General features: G+C 42.7%; 2 protein-coding genes across 2 annotated transcripts in view; one reads left to right on the top strand and one right to left on the bottom strand.

Moving 5' to 3' along the window:
- PRMT7 (protein arginine methyltransferase 7) overlaps positions 1-27,078 on the bottom strand; it is a 467,255-nt gene that overhangs the window by 99,728 nt on the left and 340,449 nt on the right. The gene's annotated exons all lie outside the window — the stretch shown is intronic.
- On the top strand, positions 269-26,896 carry LOC149144981 (uncharacterized). The gene is made up of 3 exons (XM_089448638.1): positions 269-427; positions 551-845; positions 26,804-26,896. Exons 1-3 carry the CDS (start codon positions 300-302, stop codon positions 26,894-26,896), a joined length of 516 nt encoding a protein of 171 aa, XP_089304764.1. The 5' UTR covers positions 269-299.

Here is a 27,078-nt window from a genome sequence, read left to right as displayed (position 1 = left end):
GCATGTGGGTTTAATTTTGATGTTGAGGTCGTGGAAGGATTATTAACCTGTGTCCAGAAGATGGTGAGATCTCCAGAAGAACGTATGGAGATCTCTAGACAAATTGAGCAATATAAGTTGTCAGGTGGCACATTTGGCTTTGAGATGGTTGTCATTGATAGGACGATTAAAATGCCAGGTATTTTTTAGTTTGTACCTTGTAACTTTGTTTCAAATTTCATTGTCTCTTCAAATTCCATTTTTTTCTTATGTTTATTTAAAATTTTATTTGTAATTTTGTTGTAGACGCATGGTGGAAGATGTATGGTGGCAGAGTACCCCTTTTGCAAAATCTTGCCGTACGCATCCTCAGCCAAACATGCAGCTCCTCGGGATGTGAGCGCAATTGGAGTGTATTTGAAAAAATACACAACAAGAAGCGCAATAGGTTAACACTTAAACATTTAAAATATTGCAAATTTCCAAATAAATTTTTGAATTCATTAAAGTTTTAAACAATATTTTTTTTACAATATTAATTATTAATTATTATTTCATGAACTTTGTACAGGTTGGAGTCCCATAGACTTAATGACATGGTCTATGTCTACTACAATCTTCGATTGTGGGTGAGACAACTAGAGAAGACACCTGATACGGAAGCCATCTCATTGGATGGGATTGACACCACTGCTGAATGGAGGGTTGAGACCGAGAGGCCTCTCATGGATCCCACTGATGATTGGTTAGTGCAGGATGAGGGGGAGGAGGAGGGGGAGGAGGAGGAGCAGGAGGAGCAGGAGCAGGAGCAGGAGGAGGAGCAAGTGGAGGAGGAGGAGCAGGAGGAGGAGGAGCAGGAGGAGGAGGTGACACCGCCTACCCGGGCTACCACTACCACCAGTAGAGGACGTGGTCTCCGTCCACCTCAGCCTCCTGTAGCTGCTACTACTAGTTCTTCAGCTTCTAGAGCACGTCAGACTCCACTGCCATTTCCACCAGCACAGGCACCAGCTTCTACATCTAGAGGGAAACAGAAAGTTGTGCCATTTTCTCGCAAGAGGGGCAGAGGAAATCAATAGGATTAGACTTTCATTTTATTGTATATGACATTATGACATGATGAGATACATTATCATATTTTTTGTTGATATTTTGAGGCTGAGTTGGGACTCAGGACTTACTATTCAGGACATGATTCAATGTTATGTGTGATTTTAGCGCTAGAAATGATATTAAACATCTTATATATTAGTTTTTTTATCATATTTATGTGTCAATGTATTTATTTTATGTTGTAGATGGTTTAGATATTAAAAAAATTGAAAAAAAATGAATATTTTTGTGCCAAACGCTTTTTTCCCGCTTTTTTCCGCTTTTTTCCCGCTTTTAACGATTTTTTCCGCTTTTTTCCCGGCGCCGATTAAATCCCGATCGCGCTTTGTGCAACATTGCTTATAACAGCAGTGAGGAAATCACTTCAAATCATGAAATTTTCCTTAGACATAAAACATAAATTTCTCAATGATTAGCAAACGTAAATTAACTTATTTAGCCCACTTAGTGATGATGTATTCAATGATATTTCAAATCTGATTGTTAGTTTACAACAGTGAACAACCACAGATCAATGAGCTAAGAATACCAAAAATAGATGGTTAATATGCCCAAAAATAGTAAAAATGTACTAGAACTCAAAATTTTCAAATTTTAGGGCTTTTAGGAGGTGTGATTCAGAAATTTCAGAATTGATAAATGTATTACGACAGTAAATTAGTGACAGATTAGTAAGCTAAAAATACTGAAGATGATGCCCAAAATATTTAAAAATAGTAAGCTTTGATCAGAAACTGAAAATTCAATTTATTTCTTTTATTGAAAATATGCTTCAGAAATATTTCAGACTTGAATTTCACAGTTATGCAGTGAGTTCTAGCAAGCTAAAATGTTGGATCTTGGTCAAATGAGAGATGTCGAAGTGGCCAAAACTTGTGAAAAATTAGATTTTGCAATTCTAATTGATTTTGCCAATTAAAATGTGATTTTAGAGCTTATATACTAGTGATTTGACTACTATAATAAAACCAAAGCAAAACAAAGGTTTAGAGGTCAAACCCTAGGCTCAAGACCTTGAAGATCCCATAGTTGAAATTCGTTGAAATTTTGGGATCACGTTGTCGCTTGAAAAATATGAATTTTGAGACATTAAGCCTGCAAAACCGCCAAGTATTTAGCCTTAAAACATCAGATTAGGGTTTCAGGTTAATTTAGGGCAAAAGAGGCGAAGAAAATGGAGAACAAGGCTAAGAGACACAAAATTGTGGGGATAAAATGGCTAGGATGGTAGATCGGGGCCCAAAAATAAAGAATAAGGCCTCAAAGAGGCAATGCTATGCCCAATGATGCTATCGTTAGGGGGATGGAGGGCTTAGAGGCCTAGGAAGAGCCATAAGGCCTATGCCCTATGGCCTAAACGCCGAGGAAAGGGAGTTGCAAGCCCTTAGAGGGCTATGGCCTAAGGAGAGAGGGAGATGAGGCCGAGGAGAACGTTGAGGGAGGATGGAGGAAGGCCGAGGGAGGACGGTTGAGAGGGAAGGGGGCTAAGAGAGGGGAGGCCAAGAGGAGGAGAGGAGGAGGGAAGGCCTGCGGCAAGCATAGGAGGGCCAAAGAGGAGGCCGCAAGGCCTTTTGGGCCTGTGGCTAGGCTAAAGAAGGGAAACCGCAGCCCCTAAGGGTCACGACTAGCCCTGGGAGGGACAGAAACCAAGACACTGGAGGGAGAAAGGCTGAAGGGCTAGAAGCCCTTAAAAGCCCTTAAAAGCTTGAAACCCTTGCTCCAAAATTTTTATGCTTCAGCTCTTTGATTTTCTGAAAATTCTTCCATGGAAACACTACAAAAAATTTCAAGAGACTAGATCTTACTCTCAAGGGCCTAGATCTAGCTCTTCCACTTGACTCCTTGATCTAACCTACAAAAATAAAATTTACAACACCCAAACCCCAAATATATACAAAATGAATCTAAAAACCCCAACCCAAGTTAGAAAAATAATTTACAATTTAAATTACAAAATTAATTTACAAAATATACATGGGTTTTTAAAATAGATTTTGAGAAAATAATTTTTATGATATTTTTTCCTTGAAAGAATGGCTAAAATGTTTCAAAAAAATTAATGCTCACTATAGCCCAAGCGAAGATTCAATCCACCATATAAAAACTAGAGATCCAAGCAAAGTAACCCTTGCCCACAGTCTATGAACTTGGAGACCAAGGATTGAGTACCTGCACACACTATGTATTATCTCAAAATAATAATATAAAGCACACATAGGAAGCCTGTATGTTGGAATTTCTAAGTCTAATTGTTAGAAATCCTTCCTGTACTTTCTGATTTATTTCTTTCTACTTGTTCTGTTAATTAACAAGTTATTTACCATGTAAATACTGAAAATAAATACAAGTACAGCCTCAACACATACAGATCATCAACTGAAGGAAAAACAAGCACACAAGTGACACTGTTATTTTTGGACTAATGTCCCCGGAAAAACCCAATGCGGGAAAACCAATGTAGCTATCTGAGGGTTTTATTATTAAGCAATTTCATAATACAATCTGGGTGCCAGAAATGGCTCACCCAATAGAGAATACCCTCGGTAGTAGTACCTCTCAGTCGGAGACAGATATCAACCCTAATCTGCTCCACGAAATCTCCCAATGTCAACCACTACGGTCTGCGTCAACCTCTTTGGCCCAACGTCAGCCTCTCTGGGCTCTGCGTCAGCATCTGGAGCCTCTGCATTCCCACGCTGGCCCTCCTCAGGCTCTGTGCAACTCCTGGCTGCCTCTACGTGGCCTCTAGCTGGCTTTGCGCCAAACCTCTCCTGGCTTCTACACTGATGCTCCCGATACTATCTCTGCCTCTCTGCTATTGCATTCACTGCCCCTCAGCTGCAACTTTGATCACTCCTTTGATTTCCTCAGCAAGCCCTGCCCCAAAAAATCGAATTCTTGATCAACTCGGTGTATTCTCCAAGTGACCCTCAAGCCTCCTCTTATACTTTTCTCGTTGACATTTCAACGACCAAGATTAAGTCCCTAATCAACGGCTAAGATTAGATCTGGCTTGATCCATGACTTTTGGACCATTCTAACTCAGTTTTATATTAATTCACATTAATATTTTATTTTCCCTAAGTTTAGACTTAGGGACTCCATTAAAAATATTAATTATTTTAATATCTCCCAAACTGGTTAGATTCTGCCTAAACCATTTTTGGGTATTGGAGATCTCATGTGTTTTAGCCTCTCCACCAATTTTCGTGGCTAGAGCATATACAATGCTACCCCAAATCAACACTCCCTCTTAGCGAGGACTGTGCTCTAGTAATACTCCTCACTGAGCATCACCTTGATCATCCGACATCGGTCCCTGTGCTGATGCTAGGCCTGCTGCCCAACATCCTCTGCACTATTGCATCATGTATTGCTACCCATGGCCCTGCCACTGCCACTGCTGCATCTATACGGCAACTCCCTCTGCATCCGTGCTGCTACCCATGGTCCTGCCACTGCCACTGCTGCATCTACACTGCAACCCCTCTCATCATGCTGCCCATAACATTGCCACTGCTAATATCTGCACTGCAACTCAGTTACTAAGAAGTAAGTAACTAATCTCCCAACTATGACATCTTCGTCAGGCTAGAAACACTCCTGACGCTGAAGCTCCCTCTGTAACTGACAAGTGCTCCCTCTCTGACCTCTGCGCTACTACAACAACTCTGTGCATCTCGCACTGTTGCCTCACGCTGTCCTGGGACTCCTGCACTGTAGCTCCCTCTGTTGCTCCATCCGCATCCGTCTCTACCGACATCTATCAGTCCTACTACTCCTCTTCGGGGCTCCTGTAGCAAGGTATAATCCAAGAGGTTGGGTACCTTGAGGATCCTGCCCCTCATTGCTTGTAGTCCGTCTGACTATAGCTCGATGCCTCCCAACTTCCTCTCAAGTGGCATATGAGCACTCATGGCACAGTCATCATCTGTCTCCACTTCTTTCTCTACCCTTGCTGGCGCAACCTTGGTCTCAAAAGCCTCTCCCTTGCTCTTCTTACTTGGAAACTGGCTCGCATAGTGACCCAATTCCCCACAGTGGAAGCATTTGACCTTGGAGAGATCCTTCTTCTTCCATTTCTCCTGCTTTCCCTAAAATGTTAGGGCAACATCCTCCTCTTCCTCCTTCTTGATTCTGACCCCCTTGCCGCTGCTTCCCGCCTTGGTTAGCCTTCTGATCTCTTTTTGACGAAGAGTCGCCCACAGTTCCTGCCAATCTGGAAGAGTTGACCTGCCCAGTATGCTCTAAACAAATACCTCCCAATCCTTTGAGATTGCATTTAATGCGGTCCTCATCATCATCTCCTCATCCGATGTGGCCCCTATGGAAGTCAGTTGATCCCGGATCTCCTTCAATCGACCGAGGAAGGTGTCTATTTGTTCTCCCTTCTGCATCTAGTATGACCGCAACTAATTTTCTAGTAGCATTTTCCTCTGCATGGAAGTATGCCGATACAATTTCGTCAGGGCCTCCCACATTGCATTTGCCGTGTCCTTTTTGGCAATATGTGGTACTACATGGTCCTTGACCCCGTCAAACATGATGCTCTTGGCCCTTGCCATTGCCACTTGGTACTTTTCGTTCTTAGCCAGGTCAACTGGGATCACTATCGTGTTCAAGGCAAAGTGCTTGAGACAATTCCTATCTAGAACGGACAAGATCTCGGCCTTACAGACTACGAAGTTAGAGGATCCGTCCAGTCTGTCGTGATCTCTTTCCCCATTCACTGCCATTTCGCTGCTCCTCTTTCGACTCTTTCGAGTCTCCCTACTTCCCTCTTGGAAGTTCTCGGTGTGACTCCCTCCGAGCCTCGATTTACCTCCTGAAAACCCCTCTGCCAATGTCGAGATGCCCCCACTCTGATCATTAGTGGAGCTGCACCATTGATCCGGGTTTCTTGGCTAGAAATCCTTGACAACAAATCCCTCCTCCTTGGTCTTTCCCCATTAGGTACTTTTCTGACCACAGTACCCCACCAGCTTCACTCCGCAACTTACCCACAGCCTCCTATGCCCTAGCAAACTGAAGGTTAGAGCCTCTAGGCTCTGCGCAATCTCGACACCAGCAAAATCTGCAGCTCCTGGACACGGGTGTCAATCCTTCCTCACTGAGAAAGATGACCGGGCACTACGTAGGTTAGGGTTGCTCCTCTCTGCCACTGCGCTAATCCTCTTTCCGACTCGAACTGATGACGCAGGCACTGCGTCACCCCTTGTTGCTTTTCCGCTAGGAACAACTTTTGTCACTCGGGACAACTGTTTCTGCTGTTGCTGCTCTGCTTTGCGGATGCCCTCAGTTATCCTGTGATCTGAAACCACGCTCTAATACCATGTTGGAATTTCTAAGTTTAACTGTTAGAAATCCTTCTTGTACTTTCTGATTTATTTCTTCCTACTTGTTCTATTAATTAACAAGTTATTCCTTGGGAAGGCTAGGATCCTGGCAGTCTTAGACAAGAATCGCATCAAGGATTATGCCTTGAAAGTGGTTGTTATACCAGTCGATGTTGATCCTCTCAACAAATATGAGGAGGCTTAGGCAAAGACGAAGTGCATGATCTTGGATGGGGTTAGGATCATGTGATCCCACATATTGCTAAAAAGGAAACAACAAGGGAAATGTGGGAGGCCTTGACCACATTGTATGAGGGAACTTCCGACCAATGGAAGATGTTGCTTGAGAACCAACTAAGTGTTGATTTGGGGTAGCATCGGATGTGCTCTAGCCATGAAAATTGGTGGAGAGGCTAAAGCAGATGAGATCTCCAAGACCTAGAAATGGTTTGGATAGATTGTACTCGATTTGGGAGATATTAAAATAATTAATATTTTTAATGGAGTTCCTAAGTCTAAACTTAGGAAAAATAAAATATTAATGGGTATTAATATTGTTGTCGCGCAGATTGACACGACAACGCTCAGACCGGGGGCTGTCACTCTGATCCCCGATCCCTTCGTTTAAGCCTGTCTCCTGCGGCTAAGGGGGGTAGACCCTGTGAGATAATGAAGACCAACTGCCAAACAGTTGGGTGGGAGACACGATACACGATAAGCACTAGATGGATTTAGAAATGAAAAGACCAGTGCCTTATGGAGTAAATTTTTTATCGTTTAATTATCAGATGCTGCAACAATATAAACCATGCAGAGCAAGCACCTATCATGAAAGCTAGAACGATGCAAGATATCAGTTGAAACAATAACGTTCTTGCAATATCCAGTAGTTTAAGAAAATTTTCAATAGATGCTTTAAACAATCATGTAAAATACTAACAAGAGACCACATGCAGCTAATCTTTAAGATCCACATCAGATAAGTGTGATATTTCCCAAGAACAACTGGATCTGGCAAACAAGGAAATTTTCCACAAGCTTTTTCAATTTTTTTATTATTTTTTTTAAATATTAAACAGAACCCAAAAGATAAAAAAAATCTAAATTAAAATTAATCTAAAACCTAACTATAAAAATTTAAAACTAAGCCTAAAACCTATGAAATTTTTTATTTTTTTATATTTTAAAACAAAACCAAACTTAAAATCTAATTAAAACTAAAATCTAAAAAGTGAAAAATCCCTTCTTCTTTTTTTTTTTATAAAAAATACTTTAAAATCTAAACGTTTAAACTATATCAAAACCCTAAAGAAATTTAAACTATATACATAAATATTATCTCTAAATCAAAATCAAAAAAAAATTAAAATAACTAATGTCCTAACTAAATTCGATTTTTATATTTTTTAAAGATTTAGAATTAAAACATATGAAAATAAAGCTAAAGAACTAAATCTAAAACTAAACATATAAAACCATAACCTAAATCTAAAGACAAAAACATGAAGAGCCTAGACATTCCGAAAATCATGCGTTAGCCCCTAAATAAAACAAAAGAAAACATAACGTGAACTCACGTGAAGCGCTCGACGGGCCTGCGGGAAGAGAATAAACTTGTTCCTTTTCGCTGGCGAAAAACCCTTCTACGGTGGACAAGAAAAAAACGTGAGCATTTGCAGGTTCGTGGAGCTAAATGAAGTGCACACGGTTTCCTTTTGACGACGAACAAGCGTATGCAGCCACTGCGTGGGAGAGCTTCACACAGGCTTTGCAGATCGATTCGAGTAGTGGAGATCGAAAATTTAAAACCGTCCTGAGGATGCTGATGATCGATATCGGCTTTTTTACCTAGCGTTTGCGGGCGTCTGAAGAATAAACTCACGTGAAGAATTCTGCAGGGAATGATTTCGTTTTGAATCGGATTTGCTGAATCGATTTGAGACCTACTTGCTGCCTGCCGTGTGAACTGCCTGCAGGTGATGGAATAGAAGGAGCACCGAAAACATAGCTTACGCCCTCAACGCTTTCACAAAAGTTACTTGGCCCATAAAACAAATAACGTGATGCTCGGGCGATGGCGGTGCAACAAACAGAATTCGAAATCTATTTAAAAGAAATCCTGAGGACGATTTATGTGCCAATTGTCTAGTTTGATGGCAAATAGCTTATAATTTCGAATGCTCTCGGAAGTTCCCATGCAGAAATATACACCGACAATTTCACATGAAACGCTGTTTCATTGTTTGGCCTGTACACATTTTCCACGATGTTTCTCTCGAGACTCTTCTTTCCGCGCTCAGGGAATCAAGATGCCTACAAAACCCTTGCCTTAGAAATTTCTACAAACCTGAAAGGACAAGATCACTCAAGGAAAATATATGCATGAAACCAAAACGGGAAAAACCTAATTAAACCTGTATATAAACAAAAAATTAAAATCCTAGATCAGCGGATTGATTTACAGATTTGGCCCCTTAACAGCCAGATTCAGCAATAAGCACAGAAATATTTTAGGGAATAAAAATTACAGGTTTTCACTGTGAAGAACTTCAGAAAATCTCTCATGCAAATTAGAAAAATAAACTGAATGATAGACCCAGGATCAAATCCAACTGGGCTCAGCAAAAAATGCTTGCGGGAGTTGGCTGGTTCAGCCGAGAACTTCCCCTAACGCCCGACAATCTTCTTCAGTAAGAGTTTTCCTGCACAGCTCACTTCAACCATCAGTAAAGAGGGCAAAAATACTACTAGATCTCAAAAAGTAATGGAGATACCTGCCATTACTTCAGAAACCCTAACAACACTCAAACCCTAGCAAGTGAACAAGATACCTGTGCTCACAATACTCTACAATAAGCTATTATTAATGGCTGAAAATAACATATGCAGAAAATTAAACAATCTCAAAGCATTTCCAGAGAGTAACACCAGCAAGATTTGGACCCCAAAGTCTTCTTTATTAACCAGAAAACAGATTACAAGAGAGTTTCTTCAGTACCAGACTCACAGATCTTATTGATCTGAAATGACTCCTAGCACCCTATATAAAGGAAATGATCCCAACGGCTAGTTCGAGTGATCCATGTTGAAATGATCTCGACCGTCGATGGAGATCAAGACATCTCTTAATCTCTTCCGTCGAATTATTAAAAAATAATATTTTGCACGCATTCACTTAAAATATTATTATTTTATTATTTAGGGTTTTTGCCTTATTTTATAATTTTTTATTATTTTTTTAATTTTTTTTAATTTTTATTTATTTTATTATTTTTATTTATTTTTTTATTTTTTTAATTCATTTTAAAATGGATCCTCGAACTTAGCCTTTGGAAAAAATCTCCTAGGACTTAGGACTCATGAGGGGATTTAAAACATTTTCTAACCCTCAAGACACATTACATCATGACTTTTACAATTTACATCTTAAGGGGACAAACCCACTTAACATAGACCCTCATAAACCACCCAGTTCTGCGACACAACTATAATCTAGCAGATTAACACACTAGGATTCTCCTAAAATTCTAATGGCAAAATCCATCCCGGCTTTGGGGTCAAGTTGAAGGAAAACTCTGCCGATCATGGATCGGTGAGACGAAAAACCTTCCGGGACGTAGATTACCACTAGAAAGTTAGGTCCACCTAGGCAATTTACATACACGACTCATATCTGCTAGGATTATTTACAATTCATACATGCAGACTGGGTTTACAATCAAAATGATCAAGCTGCTGATGACTGCAGGATGGCACGGACATGTCGATCAGGTGCAACCCCTTTCTGCCAAGAAAAGAGGGGGGGGACTGCATGGGGAGTTGACCGGTAGTGGTCAACATCTGGCTCTACTTGGGGACACGTTGCTGCTTGCAGGAATGTAAGAATCCAGAATATGCATCCATACAACACAAAAATAAGTAGCGTCCATCCAAAAATCATCATATACATTAAGCACAAGAAAGATAAAAGCTCTTCATTTATTAACTATCTAGAAAAAATAAATCTAATCCTAAAACAAAAATGAAAATGCGGAAAAAAACAAGGAGTAGGGTTAGAAATACGATACAAAAGATGCCCCATGGCATCAGATGTGTTCAATATAGTGCATACTGAGCATTTGCCTGCTTTCAGGCAAGTCTGTCGGCTGCTTGTCGGATGTGCCATGTTCAATTTTGCATATGGTAGGACTTTTTCCTATCCGAAAATCAAGCTACTCGCGACCGTCTGATGCATCAAATCTTCGTCTCATTCTCTTTCTCTTACGCTTTTTCTTTGTGGCAGGTTGTGTTACTGATGACATGCAACTTTCTGTTTCAAAGCTATCAGATGAAGTATGTGAGATATGCGTGACATGTCTTTTTTTATCCTGCATCTGATCCTTATCATTTTTCAGTCTATCTGGATCACCTTGAACTAACCATTTTTCAATCGAACCAATGACCTTCTCATAATAAGATGGAACTTGTTGCAACAAATGAGAAGGCTCCTGATCTGTTGATGTCCCCTGGTCTCTCTCATCCTTTGACCATTGTTGAAACTTTTGAACCTGTATTTTAATGGCATCCATCTGACTAGAGTGTTCAACCTTTAAATCACTGATTTGCCTGGCATGGTCTTCTTCCATATCTTTTATTACTTTATCGGTCTTTTCCTTTAAGTTCATCAAGAAATACTGCATAGAGTTTATTTCTTCTTTATGATTTGCTTGCATGGTGGCCAACTGATGATCCATAATTAATAACTTGTTTTGCATAGAATCAATTTCCCTATCATGATCAGCTTTCATGGTCGCCATATTTTCTTCTAAGCCTGACATCTTGCTTTGCATGAATCTAATTTCAGTTTCATGATTAGTCTTCATGGCCTCAATTTCTTTAGCATGCTGATTTTGCATAATCTCTATCTCCCTATTACGTTTTTCAAGGAGGGTGCACAAAGTTCTCACGTCATTGACATAATTAGTTTGATTAGCCTCCATATTTTTTACCAGCATCATTAGTTCTTGTATAATTTGCTTTTGCTCTTCCTTTTCATTGTCATTTGTCCCTGATTTTCCAGTATCATGGACTTGATCTGCATTAGTACTGGTGGATGACACATTCTGATCTTGAAATCTTTGTTCAACAGCTGGACCTTTAATATGATTACTTTCTTCCTTTTGCACAATTTTAGAGGTAGAAGGCAAGCTGTTTGGACTATCATATCTATCTTTAAAAGCATTGAGAATGTCTTGTAAAGAAGTGAAAAAATCATTAGGAAAATTATTAAACCAATTCAAGGCATCACCCTCTAAAGAATGGACAAATAGACGCGTCTTGAAATCTTCATGATTATATTGAGAAAGTCTACAATATATGATCATTACACAAGTAAACCTGTTTAAATGTTGTCTAACAGCGACCGAATCACCACCCGAGAACTTAAATAATTTAGAAATGGCCTCTTTCGAAAAATCATGGAGATTATCAGTAAAATGACAAGGTTTAAATGAATAATCCATGATGAACAATAAGGGATCAAATGGATGATAGAAAGAGATTTCTGCTCAAGAAAATTAAGAAATGAGAGAAGTGGAGTCGCCACTTGAACAATGAATCTGATTCTAAGATCCAAAAAGGAATCACAAGAAGATATGAGGAAAGCTTCTTGTCTGGGAAAAATGAGAAAATGGAGTCGCCACCCAAACAAGAAACAAACCGAAGAGATGCTATTGATATGGCGAAAAATAAGGCAATAAAAGATCCAAATGATAACCTCAAAGGTTGAATCTGCCAGCTCAAAATGAGAGATGAGAAAGATGAGAAAATGAATGTCGATGAAATTCCAGGAACAGAAAAACTATGTCCCCGGCAACGGTGCCAAAAAATGTTGTCGCGCAGATTGACACGACAACGCTCAGACCGGGGGCTGTCACTCTGATCCCCGATCCCTCCGTTTAAGCCTGTCTCCCGCGGCTAAGGGGGGTAGACCCTGTGAGATAATGAAGACCAACTGCCAAACAGTTGGGTGGGAGACACGATACACGATAAGCACTAGATGGATTTAGAAATGAAAAGACCAGTGCCTTATGGAGTAAATTTTTGATCGTTTAATTATCAGATGCTGCAACAATATAAACCATGCAGAGCAAGCACCTATCATGAAAGCTAGAACGACGCAAGATATCAGTTGAAACAATAACGTTCTTGCAATATCCAGTAGTTTAAGAAAATTTTCAATAGATGCTTTAAACAATCATGTAAAATACTAACAAGAGACCACATGCAGCTAATCTTTAAGATCCACATCAGATAAGCGTGATATTTCCCGAGAACAACTGGATCTGGCAAACAAGGAAATTTTCCACAAGCTTTTTCAATTTTTTTTTTTTTTTTAATATTAAACAGAACCCAAAAGATAAAAAAAAAATCTAAATTAAAATTAATCTAAAACCTAACTATAAAAATTTAAAACTAAGCCTAAAACCTATGAAATTTTTTATTTTTTTATATTTTAAAACAAAACCAAACTTAAAATCTAATTAAAACTAAAATCTAAAAAGTGAAAAATCCCTTCTTTTTTTTTATAAAAAATACTTTAAAATCTAAACGTTTAAACTATATCAAAACCCTAAAGAAATTTAAACTATATACATAAATATTATCTCTAAATCAAAAAAAAAAAAAAAAAATAACTAATGTCCTAACTAAATTCGATTTTTATATTTTTTAAAAATTTAGAATTAAAACATATGAAAATAAAGCTAAAGAACTAAATCTAAAACTAAACATATAAAACCATAACCTAAATCTAAAGACAAAAACATGAAGAGCCTAGACATTCCGAAAATCATGCGTTAGCCCCTAAATAAAACAAAAGAAAACATAACGTGAACTCAGGTGAAGCGCTCGACGGGCCTGCGGGAAGAGAATAAACCTGTTCCTTTTCGCTGGCGAAAAACCCTTCTACGGTGGACAAGAAAAAAACGTGAGCATTTGCAGGTTCGTGGAGCTGAATGAAGTGGACACGGTTTCCTTTTGACGGCGGACAAGCGTATGCAGCCACTGCGTGGGAGAGCTTCACACAGGCTTTGCAAATCGATTCGAGTAGTGGAGATCGAAAATTTAAAACCGTCCTGAGGATGCTGATGGTCGATATCGGCTTTTTTACCTAGCGTTTGCGGGCGTCTGAAGAATAAACTCGCGTGAAGAATTCTGCAGGGAATGATTTCGTTTTGAATCGGATTTGCTAAATCGATTTGAGACTTGCTTGCTGCCTGCCGTGTGAACTGCCTGCAGGTGATGGAATAGAAGGAGCACCGAAAACGTAGCTTACGCTCTCAACGCTTTCACAAAAGTTACTTGGCCCATAAAACAAATAACGTGATGCTCGGGCGATGGCGGTGCAACAAACAGAATTCGAAATCTATTTAAAAGAAATCCTGAGGACGATTTATGTGCCAATTGTCTGGTTTGATGGAAAATAGCTTATAATTTCGAATGCTCTCTGAAGTTCCCACGCAGAAATATACACCGACAATTTCACATGAAACGTTGTTTCATTGTTTGGCCTGTACACATTTTCCACGATGTTTCTCTCGAGACTCTTCTTTCCGCGCTCAGGGAATCAAGCTGCCTGCAAAACCCTTGCCTTAGAAATTTTTAATAATCCTGCAAACCTGAAAGGACAAGATCACCCAAGGAAAATATATGCCTGAAACCAAAACTGGAAAAACCTAATTAAACCTGTATATAAACAAAAAATTAAAACCCTAGATCAGCTGATTGATTTACAGATTTGGCCCCTTAACAGCCAGATTCAGCAATAAGCACAGAAATATTTTAAAGAATAAAAATTTCAGGTTTTCACTGTGAAGAACTTCAGAAAATCTCTCATGCAAATTAGAAAAATAAACTAAATGATAGACCCAGGATCAAATCCAACTGGGCTCAGCAAAAAATGCTTGCGGGAGTTGGCTGGTTCAGCCGAGAACTTCCCCTAACGCCCGGCAATCTTCTTCAGTAAGAGTTTTCCTGCACAGCTCACTTCAACCATCAGTAAAGAGGGCAAAAATGCTGCTAGATCTCAAAAAGTAATGGAGATACCTGCCATTACTTCAGAAACCCTAACAACACTCAAACCCTAGCAAGTGAACAAGATACCTGTGCTCACAATACTCTACAATAAGCTATTATTAATGGCTGAAAATAACATATGCAGAAAATTAAACAATCTCACAGCATTTCCAGAGAGTAACACCAGCAAGATTTGGACCCCAAAGTCTTCTTTTATTAACCAGAAAACAGATTACAAGAGAGCTTCTTCAGTACCAGACTCACAGATCTTATTGATCTGAAATGACTCCTAGCACCCTATATAAAGGAAATGATCCCAACGGCTAGTTCGAGTGATCCATGTTGAAATGATCTCGACCGTCGATGGAGATCAAGACATCTCTTAATCTCATCCGTCGAATTATTAAAAAATAATATTTTGCATGCATTCACTTAAAATATTATTATTTTATTATTTAGGGTTTTTGCCTTATTTTATAATTTTTTATTCTTTTTTTAAATTTTTTTAATTTTTATTTATTTTATTATTTTTATTTATTTTTTTATTTTTTTAATTCATTTTAAAATGGATCCTCGAACTTAGCCTTTGGAAAAAATCTCCTAGGACTTAGGACTCATGAGGGGATATAAAACATTTTCTAACCCTCAAGACACATTACATCATGACTTTTACAATTTACATCTTAAGGGGACAAACCCACTTAACATAGACCCTCATAAACCACTCAGTTCTGCGACACAACTATAATCTAGCAGATTAACACACTAGGATTCTCCTAAAATTCTAATGGCAAAATCCATCCCGGCTTTGGGGTCAGGTTGAAGGAAAACTCTGCCGATCATTGATCGGTGAGACGAAAAACCTTCCGAGACGTAGATTACCACTAGAAAGTTAGGTCCACCTAGGCAATTTACATACACGACTCATATTTGCTAGGATTATTTACAATTCATACATGCAGACTGGGTTTACAATCAAAATGATCAAGTTGTTGATGACTGCAGGATGGCACGGACATGTCGATCAGGTGCAACCCCTTTTGCCAAGAAAAGAGGAGGGGCACTGCATGGGGAGTTGACCGGTAGTGGTCAACAAATATAAAACTAGGTTAGAAGGGTCCAAAAGTCATGGATCAAGCCAAATCTAAGCTCAGCTGTTGATTAGAAATTTAATCTTGGCCATTGATGTGCCAACAAGAAATGTATAAGAAGAGGCTTGAGAGTCAGTTGGAGAACACACCAGAGTGATCAGTCATTCATTTCGCTAGAGCGGGGTTGCTAAGCAAAGTTGAATCAATGATCAGCAGCAAGGGGCAGTGAGAACGAGGCAAAGAGGCAGGGACAATACTAGGAGACCAGCAGAGAAGTAGAGAGAGCAAGAGCAGTAGTCAGTCCAGGCTACGCAGAGCCCAGCAGAGGCAACACAGTGCCTCAGAGGGAGTGACGCAGAGGCTCCTAGAGGTTGCGCAGTGCCTCAGAGGGTTGACGCAGAGAGTCCTAGGGCTGACGCAATTCAGCAGGAGGCTGATGCAGAGGCCAGAAGGGCCAGCACTAGCTTTGGTTGTGCCGGAGAGCGTTTCGTGGGACGGGTTTTCTAAATACCTTTTTCCGAACATAGAGGTATTGCTTCCGTGTATTTTTCTTTGTCAGGTGAGCCAGATTAGGCACCCAGTTGTACTCAGATAGACTGCATAATAATATAACCCTCTGAATAACTGTGTCGGTTTTCCCACATTAGGTTTTTTCGAGGACATTGGTCCAAAAATAACGGTGTCACTTGTGTGCTTGTTTTCTTTCAGTTGATGATCTGTAGATGTTGTGACTGTATTGTGTTTATTTTAGTATTTAATGTATTAAATAACTTGTTTGATTCTTAAACAAATGGAAGAAATAAACCAACAGAATACAGATTAATTTTCTAATGGATAGACTTAGAAAATTCAACATGGTATTAGAGCTTGGTTGCAGATCACAGGAAAACTGAAGGCATCAGTCGAGTAGAGCATTGTAGTAGATTCAGTTGTCCCTAGTGACAGAGTTGATCCTTACAAAAGGCGATAGAGGAAGGAGTGACGTAGAGGGACTGCATCATCATTCTGGGCCAGAGAGAGGCAACGCAGAGGCTAAGGGAGGCATAATTAGGCTCACGCAGAGCCATGTAGAGGCCAGGAGGGCTGACACAGTTGGCTGGGGAACTGATTTGCAGGTGTCGGGATTGCGTAGAGCCAAGTGGCTCAATCCTTCAGTTGTTGGGGCATAGAACGCTGTGGGTAATTTGCGGAGTGAAGCTACTAGGGTACTGTGGTCAGAATAGTACCTAACAGGGCAAGACCAAGGTGGAGGGAGTTGCTACCGAGGCGGATTTCTAGCCAAGGATTCCAGATCAGTGTTGTAGTTGCACAGACGATCAGAGTGGAGCAACTTGGTGTTGGTAGAAAGATTTCCAGGAGGGAAATTGTGACTCAGAGGGAGTCCAGAGGAGAACTTCCAAACGAGAAGTAGAGAGACTCAGCAAGAGTCGAACAAAGGACTTCCAGGAGGGAAGTATAGAGACTTGGAAGAGTCGACAGAAGAGCAGCAAGATGGCCGTGAATGGGCTGAGAAATCAGGATAGGCTGGACAGAGCGTCCAACTTTGTGGTTTGGAAGGCCATGATCTTGTCCATTTTAGACAAACATCGCATCAAGGGCTTCTCCTTGAGAATGATGGCTATCCCAGTTGACTCGGTAGAAACTGATAGGTACGAGGAGGCAATGGCTAAGGCAAAGTGCATCATCCTTGATGGGGTCAAGGATCATGTGGTACCACATATTGCCGAGAAGGAAACGACAAAGGAGATGTGGGACACTTTGAAGACATTGTACCATCATACTTCTGTGCAGAGGAAGATGCTCCTGGAGAATCACCTAAGGGCATACCAGATGCAGAAGGGAGAGCAGATAGATGTCTTCCTCGATCGGTTGAAGGAGATCCGTGACCAGCTAACTTCCGTAGGGGCCATGCCGGATGGGGAATTGATGGTGAGGACCGCGCTTAACACAGTTTCCAAGGATTGGGAGGTATTTGTCCAGAGCATTCTGGGCAGGAAGAAGCTTCTGGATTGGGAAGCATTGTGGGCGGCTCTTTGTCAAGAAGAGATCAGACGACTGACCAAGGCGGGGAATAACAGCAAAGGGGTCAGGATCAAGAAGGAGGAAGAAGAGGATGTGGCTCTAGCATCTACGGGAAAGCAGGAGAAGAGGAAGAAGAAGGACCTCTCTAAGGTCAAGTGCTTCCATTGTGGGGAACTGGGTCATTTTGCGAACCAGTGTTTGAGGAAGAAGAACAAGGGAGAGGCTTCTGAGTCGAAGGCAGTGCTAGCAAGGGCGAAGAAAGAAGTCGAGGAGGATGACGATTGTGCCATGAGTGCTCATGTGCCACTTGAGAAGAAGTGGGGAGACATTGAGCTGTAGTCAGGAGGACTACAGGCGATGAGGGGCAGGATCCTTGAGGTACCCAACCTCTTTGATTATGCCTTGCTACGGGAGCCCCGAAGAGGACTAGCAGGACTAGCGGATGTTGGTAGAAACCAATGCGGATGAAGTGGCAAAGAGTGCTAAAGTGCAGGAGTCCCTCGGCAGCGCGAGGCTAGTAGGTTGCACCAGTGCTAGAGGCACGAGAGTGTTGCACCAGTGTAGGATGGCACAAAGAGGTGTGCAAGGTGCGAGATGCATGAAGTTGTTGCAGCAGCGCAGAGGCCAGAGAGGGAGCACTTCTTAGTGACAGAGGGAGCTTCAGCATCGGGAGTGTTTCTAGCCTGATAGGGATGTTGGAAGTTGGGTGGATTAGTTACTTACTTCTCAGTTACTGAGTTGCAGTGCAGTAGCAATATGCAGTAGCACGATGCAGCATGATGAGAGCGGGATGTAGTGCAGATGCAGTGCTGGGAGGATGGACCAACAACAACACGGATGCAGAGGGCGCTGCCGTATGGATGTAACAGTGGCAGTCACAGAGCCATGGGCAGCAGTACAAGATGCAACAGTGCAGACGATGTTGGGCAGGGCGACCTAGCATCAACACAGAGACCGGTGCCGGATGATCATGGTAATGCTCAGTGAGGAGTATTATTAGAGCACAGTCCTCGCTAAGAAGGAGTGTTGAGTTGGGGTAGCATCGGATGTGCTCTAGCCATGAAAATTGGTGGAGAGGCTAAAGCAGATGAGATCTCCAAGACCCAGAAATGGTTTGGACAGATTGTACTTGATTTGGGAGATATTAAAATAATTAATATGTTTAATGGAGTTCCTAAGTCTAAACTTAGGAAAAATAAAATATCAATGGGTATTAATATAAATTTGGGTTAGAAGGGTCCAAAAGTCATGGATCAAGCCAAATCTAATCTCAGCTATTGATTAGAGATTTAATCTTGGCCATTGATGTGCCAACGAGAAAAGTATAAGAAGAGGCTTGAGGGTCAGTGGGAGAACACACCAGAGTGATCAGTCATTCATTTCGCTAGAGCGGGGTTGCTAAGCAAAGTTGAATCAATGATCAGCAGCGAGGGGCAGTGAGTACGAGGCAGAGAGGCAGGGACAATACTAGGAGACCAGCAAAGAAGTAGAGAGAGTGAGAGCAGTAGTCAGTCCAGGCTATGCAGAGCCCAATAGAGGCAGCACAATGCCTAAGAGGGAGTGACGCAGAGGCTCTTAGAGGCTGCGCAGTGCCTCAGAGGGTTGACACAGAGAGTCCTGGGGCTGGCGCAGAGGCCAGAAGGGCCAGTGCTGAACTTCGATTGTGCCAAAGAGGGTTTCGTGGGACAGGTTTTCTGAATACCTGTTTCAAAACATAGAGGTATTGTTGTCCTGTATTTTTCTTTGTCAGGTGAGCCGGATTAGGCACCCAGTTTTACTCAGAGAGATTGCATAATAATATAACCCTCTGAATAGCTGCGCCTGTTTTCCCGCATTGGGTTTTTCCGAGGACATTGGTCCAAAAATAATGGTGTCACTTGTGTGCTTGTTTTCTTTCAGTTGATGATCTGTAAATGTTGTGATTGTATTGTGTTTATTTTGGTATTTAATGTATTAAATAACTTGTTCAATTCTTAAACAAGTAGAAGAAATAAACCAGCATAATACAGATTAATTTTCTAACGAATAAACTTAGAAAATTCAACACTGAGACAGTATCAGGTGGAGAAGAAATCGATCCCTTCCTTCTCAGGTTGCAAGGGATTCGAGACCAGCTCACTTCCGTGGGGTCTACACCAGATCCTGAGTTCATGGTCAGGACTGCTCTGAATGCAGTCACTGAAGACTGGGAGACCTTTGTCTAGAGCATCTTGCGCAGGGCTTCTCTCCCTAGTTGGGAGGAGATGTGGGTAGCTCTTCGACAAGAAGGGATCAGGGAGTTAACCAAGGTAGGAAGCAACGACAAAGGAGTCAGAGTCAAGAAGGAGGAAGAGGAGGATGCAGCTCTTGCATCAGTGGGAAAGCAAGGGTAGTAGAAGAGGAAAAAGAAAGACATAACCAAAATCAGATGCTTCAGGTGTAGGGAACTGGGACATTTCACCACTCAGTGCCCTCGGAAGAAGGACAAGGAAGAGAAGTCTGACTCGAAGGCTGCTCCAGTGAAAGCTGACAAGGAGGGGCAATATAGAGTTGTAGTCAAGAGGACTACACGAGAGGGCAGGATCCTTGAGGTGCCCAAACTCTTGGATCACATACGACTACGGGAGCCCTTAACAATAGTAGTAGAACGACGGGAGTCAGTTGGTGCGAGGGATGATGGAGAAACAGTGTTAGAGCTAGAGTGCTAGAGTCTGAAGCAGCACAGTGGAGGTTGCAGCAGGCAAAGAGAAAAATATAGCAGCACACTAGCAGCAGAGAGTCAGCGCAGATTAGCAATAGAGGTATCTTTAGCATAACGGGATATCCAGATAGATCAGCATGTCAGCTTTTGGGTGACTTTTTTCAGTTGCTTATTTCTCAGCAACTGAGTTGCAGTGCAACAGTTAGCAGTGGCAGTGCTATGGGCAACATGATGCAGCATATTGAGAAGGAGCTGTAGTACAGATGTAGTAGTGACAGTGGAAGTGTTATGGGCGTAGTACACGATGCAACCGTGTAGTGGATGAAGGGAAACATGCCAAGCATCAGCAGCACAGAGGACCGATGCCATAGATCAATGTGATGCTTCTATTGAGAAGTATTGCCAGAGCACATTCCTCGCTAAGAGGGAGTGTTGATTTTCGATAGCATCGGATGTGCTCTAGCTCCAAGACCCAGAAATTGTTTGGAGAAATGCCGCCCTGATTGTGAGTTATTAAAATAATTAATATTTTTAATGGCTTCCTAAGTCTAAACTTAGGAAAAATAAAAATATTAATAGGTATTAATAAAAATACGGGTGAGAAGCTTCTAAGAGGCGAGGATCAAGTCTGTTTTAATCTTAGCCGTTGATTAGGGACTTAATCTCGGTCATTGATTCATCAACAGGAAAAGTATAAGACGAGGTTTGAGGGTCAGTTGGAGATACACCAAGTGATCAAATTAGTTCGATTTTTCTGAGTTGTATTGAAAGGGGCAGAAGCAGAGATTTGGATCAGAAAGGAGTTCAGAGAGGCAACAGTAGCATCAGAGAGGCAGCGCAAAAGCTTATGCAGCCCAGGAGGGGCTCACGTAGCGCTGACATAGGCTAGGAGGGTCTCTTGCAGTGGCAGTGCAAGATATTTGTCAAAAGGCCAGGATCCTAGCAGTGTTGGACAAGAATTCCATCAAGGATTATGCCTTGAAAGTGGTTGTTGTACCGGTCGATATTGATCCTTTCAAGAAATACGAAGAGGCTCAGGCAAAGGCGAAGTGCATGATCTTGGAGGGGGTCAAGGATCATGTGATCCCACATATTGCTGAAAAGGAAACAACAAGGGAAATGTGGGAGGCCTTGACCACCTTGTATGAGGGAAATTCCGACCAACGGAAGATGTTGCTTGAGAACTAGCTGAGATAGTATCAAATGCAGAAGGGAGAAGAAACCGATTGTTGATTTGGGGTAGCATCGAATGTGCTCTAGCCACGAAAATTGGTGCAGAGGCTAAGGCACATGAGATCTCCAATACCCAGAAAGGGTTTGGGCGGATTCTAAACAGTTTGGGAGATATTAAAATAATTAATATTTTAATATAAAACTGTGTTAGAATGGTCCAAAAGTCATGGATCTAGGCAGATCTAATCTTAGCCGTTGATTAGGGACTTAATCTTGGCCGTTGATTTGTCAATGAGAAAATTATAAGAGGAGGCTTGAGGGTCACTTGGAGAACACACCAAGAGATCAAGATTTCGACTTTCTGGGCTGGGTTTGCTGAGAAAGTTGAGAGAGTGATCAGAGTTGCAGCTGAGGGGCAGTGTCTACAGAAGTAAAGAGGCAGAGATAGCACTGGGAGGATCAACGCAGTAGCCGGAGAGAGGGACGCAGAAGTAGCCAAGGGTTCACGCATTGCTAGCTAGGGCTCATGCAGAGGCATCCAAGCACTGCACAGTGCCTCAAAGGGCTAGCGTGGGTGACACAGAGGGGCAGAGGGCTGACGTAGTGCCTCCAGAGGCTGACACGGGCCAAGCCAGAATGATGCTGGCTAACGCTGGGCCAGAAAGAGGCTGGCGCAATCCCTAGAGGCTGATGCTGGGGTTTCGTGGGGCAGATTGGAGGTGTGGAGCTACCGGAGTGTTTATCCGAGGTTTCAACCAGAATATCTGCTTTCGAGTAGAGAGGTACTACTGCTGAGATTTTTGTCTGTTGGGTGAGCCGGATTTGGCACCTAGATTGTATTTTGAAACTGCTTAATAAATCAAACCCTCAGATAGCTGCACCAGTTTTCCTCCATTGGGTTTTTCCAGGGACATTAGTCCAAAAACAATGGTGTCACTTGTGTGTTTGTTTCTATTTCCTTCAGTTGTTGATCTGTAATGTGTTGAGCATGCATTTGTATTTATTTCCAATATTTTACATGGTAAATAACTTGTTAATTAATAGAACAAGTAGGTAGGGATAAATCAGTAAAGTGCATGAAGGGTTTCGAACGTGTTAGACTTAGAAATTCCAACATGGTATCAGAGGGTGGTTGTAGGTCACAGGAGAATTGAGGGCATCAACCGAATAGAGCAGCAACAATAGAAAATCGTTGTCCCGAGTGACAGAAGTTGTTCCTAGTAGAGTAGAAGCAAGGAAGGGGTGACACAATGCCTGCGTCATCAAGATTGAGCCAGGAAGAGGTAGCGCAGAGGTTGAAGGAGGCAAAGGTAGGTTCACACAGAGCCACGTAGAGGCTAGGAGGGTTGACGCAGTTGGCTAAGGAAGCTGATTTGTCGGTGCCAGGATTGCGCAAAGCCTAGGAGCTCTAACCTTCAGTTTGCTGGGGTTTAGGAGGCTGTGGGTAAGTTGCAGAGTGGAGTCGGTGGGTACTGTAGTCAGGACAGTACCTAACAAGGCAAGGCCAAGGTAGAGGGAGTTGCTGCCGAGGTGGATTTCTAGCCAAGGAATCCAGATCAGTGTTGCAGTTGCACAGATGATTGGAGAGGGGCATCTTGACATTGGCATAAGGGTTTCCAGGAGGGAAATCGAGGCTCAGAAGAGTCATATGGAGAACATCCAGGAGGGAAGTAGAGGAGCAGTGAAATGGCACTACATGGAGTAAGAGACCAGGACAGACTGGACGGAGCCTCAAACTTCGTAGTCTGGAAGGCCAAAATCTTATCCGTACTAGATAGGAATCGTGTCAATCACTTCGCCTTGAGGACGATAGCTATCCCAGTTCACTCGACTGATAACGACAGGTACGAGGATGCAATGGCAAGGGCTAAGAGTATCATCCTTGACGGGGTCAAGGATCATATAGTACCATATATTTCCGAGAAGAACATGACATAGGAGATGTGGGAGGCCCTGACCAAGTTGTAGCAGCATACTTCCATGCAGAGGAAGATGCTACTAGAAAATCAGTTGCGATCATACCAAATGAAGAAGGGAGAACATATCGACCCATTCCTCGATCGATTGAAGGAGATCCGAGATCAGCTGACTTCCATAGGGGCAACGCCGGATCCAGAATTGATAGTGAGAACAACCCTAAACGCAGTCTCAAAAGACTGGGAGGTGTTTGTCCAAAGCATATTGGGCAGGACGACCCTTCCAGATTGGGAGGAAATGTGAGCTGCTCTTCGCCAAGAAGAGATCAGAAGGCTGAGCAAGGCGAGAAGCAGCGGCAAGGGGATCAGCTGACTTCCATACGGGCAACGCCGGATCCAGAATTGATAGTGAGAACAACCCTAAACGCAGTCTCAAAAGACTGGGAGGTGTTTGTCCAGAGCATATTGGGCAGGAAGACCCTTCCAGATTAGGAGGAAATGTGGGCTGCTCTTCGCCAAGAAGAGATCAGAAGGCTGAGCAAGGCGAGAAGCAGCGGCAAGGGGATCAGAATCAAGAAGGAGGAGGAGGAAGATATTTCCCTATCATCTGAGGGAAAGCAGGAGAAACGGAAGAAGAAGGACCTCTCCAAGGTCAAATGCTTCCACTGTGGAGAGCTGGGTCGTCATGCGACCCAGTGTCCAAGGAAGAAGAGTCAGGGAGAGGCCTCCAAGACCAAGGCAGCACCAACAAGGGTAGAGAAGGAAGTTGAGACAGACGATGATTGTGCCATGAGTGCTCATGTGCCACTTCAGGAGTGGAGAGACATCGAGTTGTAGTCAAACAGACTACATGCGATGAGGGGCATGATCCTCAAGGTACCCAGCCTCTTGGATTAGACCTTGCTACAGGAGCCCCGAAGAAGAGTAACAGTATTGGTGGATGTCAGTAGAGACGGATGTGGATGGAGCGACAGAGGGAGCTACAGTGCAGGATTCCTAGAACAACGCGAGGCTAGCAGGTTGTAACAGTGTGAGAGGCACGGGAGTGTTGCACCAGTGCAAGATGGCACACAGAGGTGTGCAACGGTGCGAGATGCATGGAGTTGTTGTGGCAACGCAGAGGTCAGAGAGGGAGCACTTGTCAATGATAGAGGGAGCTTCAACATTAGGAGTGTTTCTAGCTTGACAGAGATGCTAGAGTTGGGAGATCAGTTACTTACTTCTCAGTGACTAAGTTGCAGTGCAGCAGTTAGTAGTGATAGTGCTATGGGTAGCACAATGCAGTGTAATGAGGGGGGTTGCCGTGTAGATGCAGCAATGGCAGTGGCAAGGCCATGGGCAGTAGCACGAATGCAGAGGGAGTTGCAGTACGGATGTAGCAGTGGCAGTGGCAGGGCCATGGGTAGCAATACAGGATGCAACAGTGCAGAGGTTGTTGGGCAACAGGCCTAGCATCAGCACAGGGACCGATGTCAGATGATCAGAGTGATGCTCAGTGAGGATTATTACTAGAGCACAGTCCTCGCTAAGAGGGAGTGTTGATTTTGGGTAGCATTGGATGTGCTCTAGCCACGAAAATTGGTGGAGAGGCTAAGGCACATGAGATCTCCAATACCCAGAAAGGGTTTGGGCAGATTCTAAATAGTTTGGGAGATATTAAAATAATTAATATCTTTAATGGAGTCCCTAAGTCTAAACTAAGGGAGATTAAAATATTAATGTGAATTAATATAAAACTGTGTTAGAATGGTCCAAAAGTCATGGATCAAGCCAGATCTAATCTTAGTTATTGATTAGAGACTTAATCTCGGCCGTTAATTTGTCAATGAGAAAAGTATAAGAGAAGGCTTGAGGGTCACTTGGAGAACACACCAAGAGATCAAGATTTCGACTTTCTGGGACTGGGTTTGCTGAGAAAGTTGAGAGAGTGATCAGAGTTGAGCTGAGAGGTAGCGAATACAAAAGCAGAGAGGCAGAGATAGCACTGGGAGGATCAGCGTAATAGCCAGAGAGAGGGACACAGAAGCAGCCAAGCGTTCACGCAGAGGCAGCCAGGGCTCACACAGAGGTAGCCAGGAGCTGCGCAGTGCCTTAGAAGGCCAGCATGGGTGACGCAGAGGGCCAGAGGGTTGACGCAGTGCCTCCAGAGTCTGATGCGGGCCAAGCCGGAGTGACGCTGGGCTAATGCTGGGCTAGAGAGAGGTTGTCGCAGTCCCTAGAGGCTGACGCTGGGGTTTCGTTTGGAGCTGTGGAGCTGTCCGAATGTTTATCCAGGGTTTCAGCCGGAATATCTACTTCCGAGTAGAGAGGTACTACTGCTGAGAATTTTCTCTGTTGGGTGAGCCGGATTTGGCACCCAAATTGTATTTTGAAACTGCTTAATAAATCAAACCCTCAGATATCTGCAACGGTTTTCCCGCATTCCAGGGACATTAGTCCAGAAACAACGATGTCACTTGTGTGCTTGTTTCTATTTCCTTCAGTTGTTGATTTGTAATGTGTTGAGCATGCATTTGTATTTATTTCCAGTATTTACATGGTAAATAACTTGCTAATTGACAGAACAAGTAGGTAGGAATAAATCAGTAAAGTGCATGAAGGGTTTCTAATGTGTCAAACTTAGAAATTCCAACATTGATCCCTTCTTATGTTGCAAGAGATTCGAGACCAACTCACTTTTGTGTGGTCTACACCAGATCCTGAGTTCATGGTCAGGACTACCCTAAATGCAGTCACTGAAGGCTGGGAGACCTTTGTCCAGAGCATCTTAGGCAGGGCTTCTCTCCCCAGTTCGAAGGAGATGTGAGCAGCTCTTCGACAGGAAGAGATCAGGCGATTAACCAAGGCAGGAAGCAACGACAAAGGAGGAAGAAGAGGACGCAGCTCTCGCATCAGCAGGAAAGCAAGGGTAGCAGAAGAAGAAAAAGAAAGACATAACCAAAATCAGATGCTTCAGATGTGGGGAACTGGAACATTTCGGCACTCAGTGCCCTCGGAAGAAGGACAAGGAAGAGAAGTCTGACTCGAAGGCTACTCTAGTGAAAGCTAACAAGGAGGACGATGACGAGGATTGTGCCATGAGTGCTCATGCACCTCTGGAGAAGAGGTGGGGAGATATAGAGTTGTAGTCGAGAGGACTACACGAGGGGGCAAGATCCTTGAGGTGCCCAAACTCTTGGATCACATACGGCTACGAGAGCCCTTAACGACAATAGTAGAACGACGGAAGTTAGTTGGTGCGAGGGATGATGGAGCAATAATGGTAGAGCTAGAGTGCCAGAGTCTGAAGCAGCGCAGTGGAGGTTGTAGCAATGCAGGAGGCACAGTGCAGATTGCAGTAGCAGTAGAGGGTCAGCACAGATTAATAGCAGAGGTAGCTTTAGCATCACGGGGTATCCAGACTGTCCAGAGCGTCAACTTTTGGGTGACTTTTTTCAGTTGCCTACTTCTCAGCAACTGAGTTGCAGTGCAGTGGTTAGCACTGGCAGTGCTATGGGCAACATGATGCAGCGTATTGAGAAGGAGATGTAGTACAGATGTAGCAGTGACAGTGGCAGTGTCATGGGAAGTAGTCCAGGATGTTGCAGTGCAGTGGATGAAGGGCAGCAGGCCAAGCATTAGCAACACAGAGGACCGCTGTTGTAGATCAGTGTGATGCTTCTATTGAGAAGTATTGCTAGAGCACATTCCTCGCTAAGAGGGAGTGTTGATTT

Source organism: Pinus tabuliformis, chromosome X (genome assembly GCF_031772625.1).
Source record: "Pinus tabuliformis cultivar Carrire ecotype Pingquan chromosome X, CPIR1, whole genome shotgun sequence".
NCBI lineage: Eukaryota > Viridiplantae > Streptophyta > Pinopsida > Pinales > Pinaceae > Pinus > Pinus tabuliformis.
The sequence above is the reverse complement of the archived record's forward strand: the minus strand, read 5'-3'. Positions and strand labels throughout refer to the sequence as shown.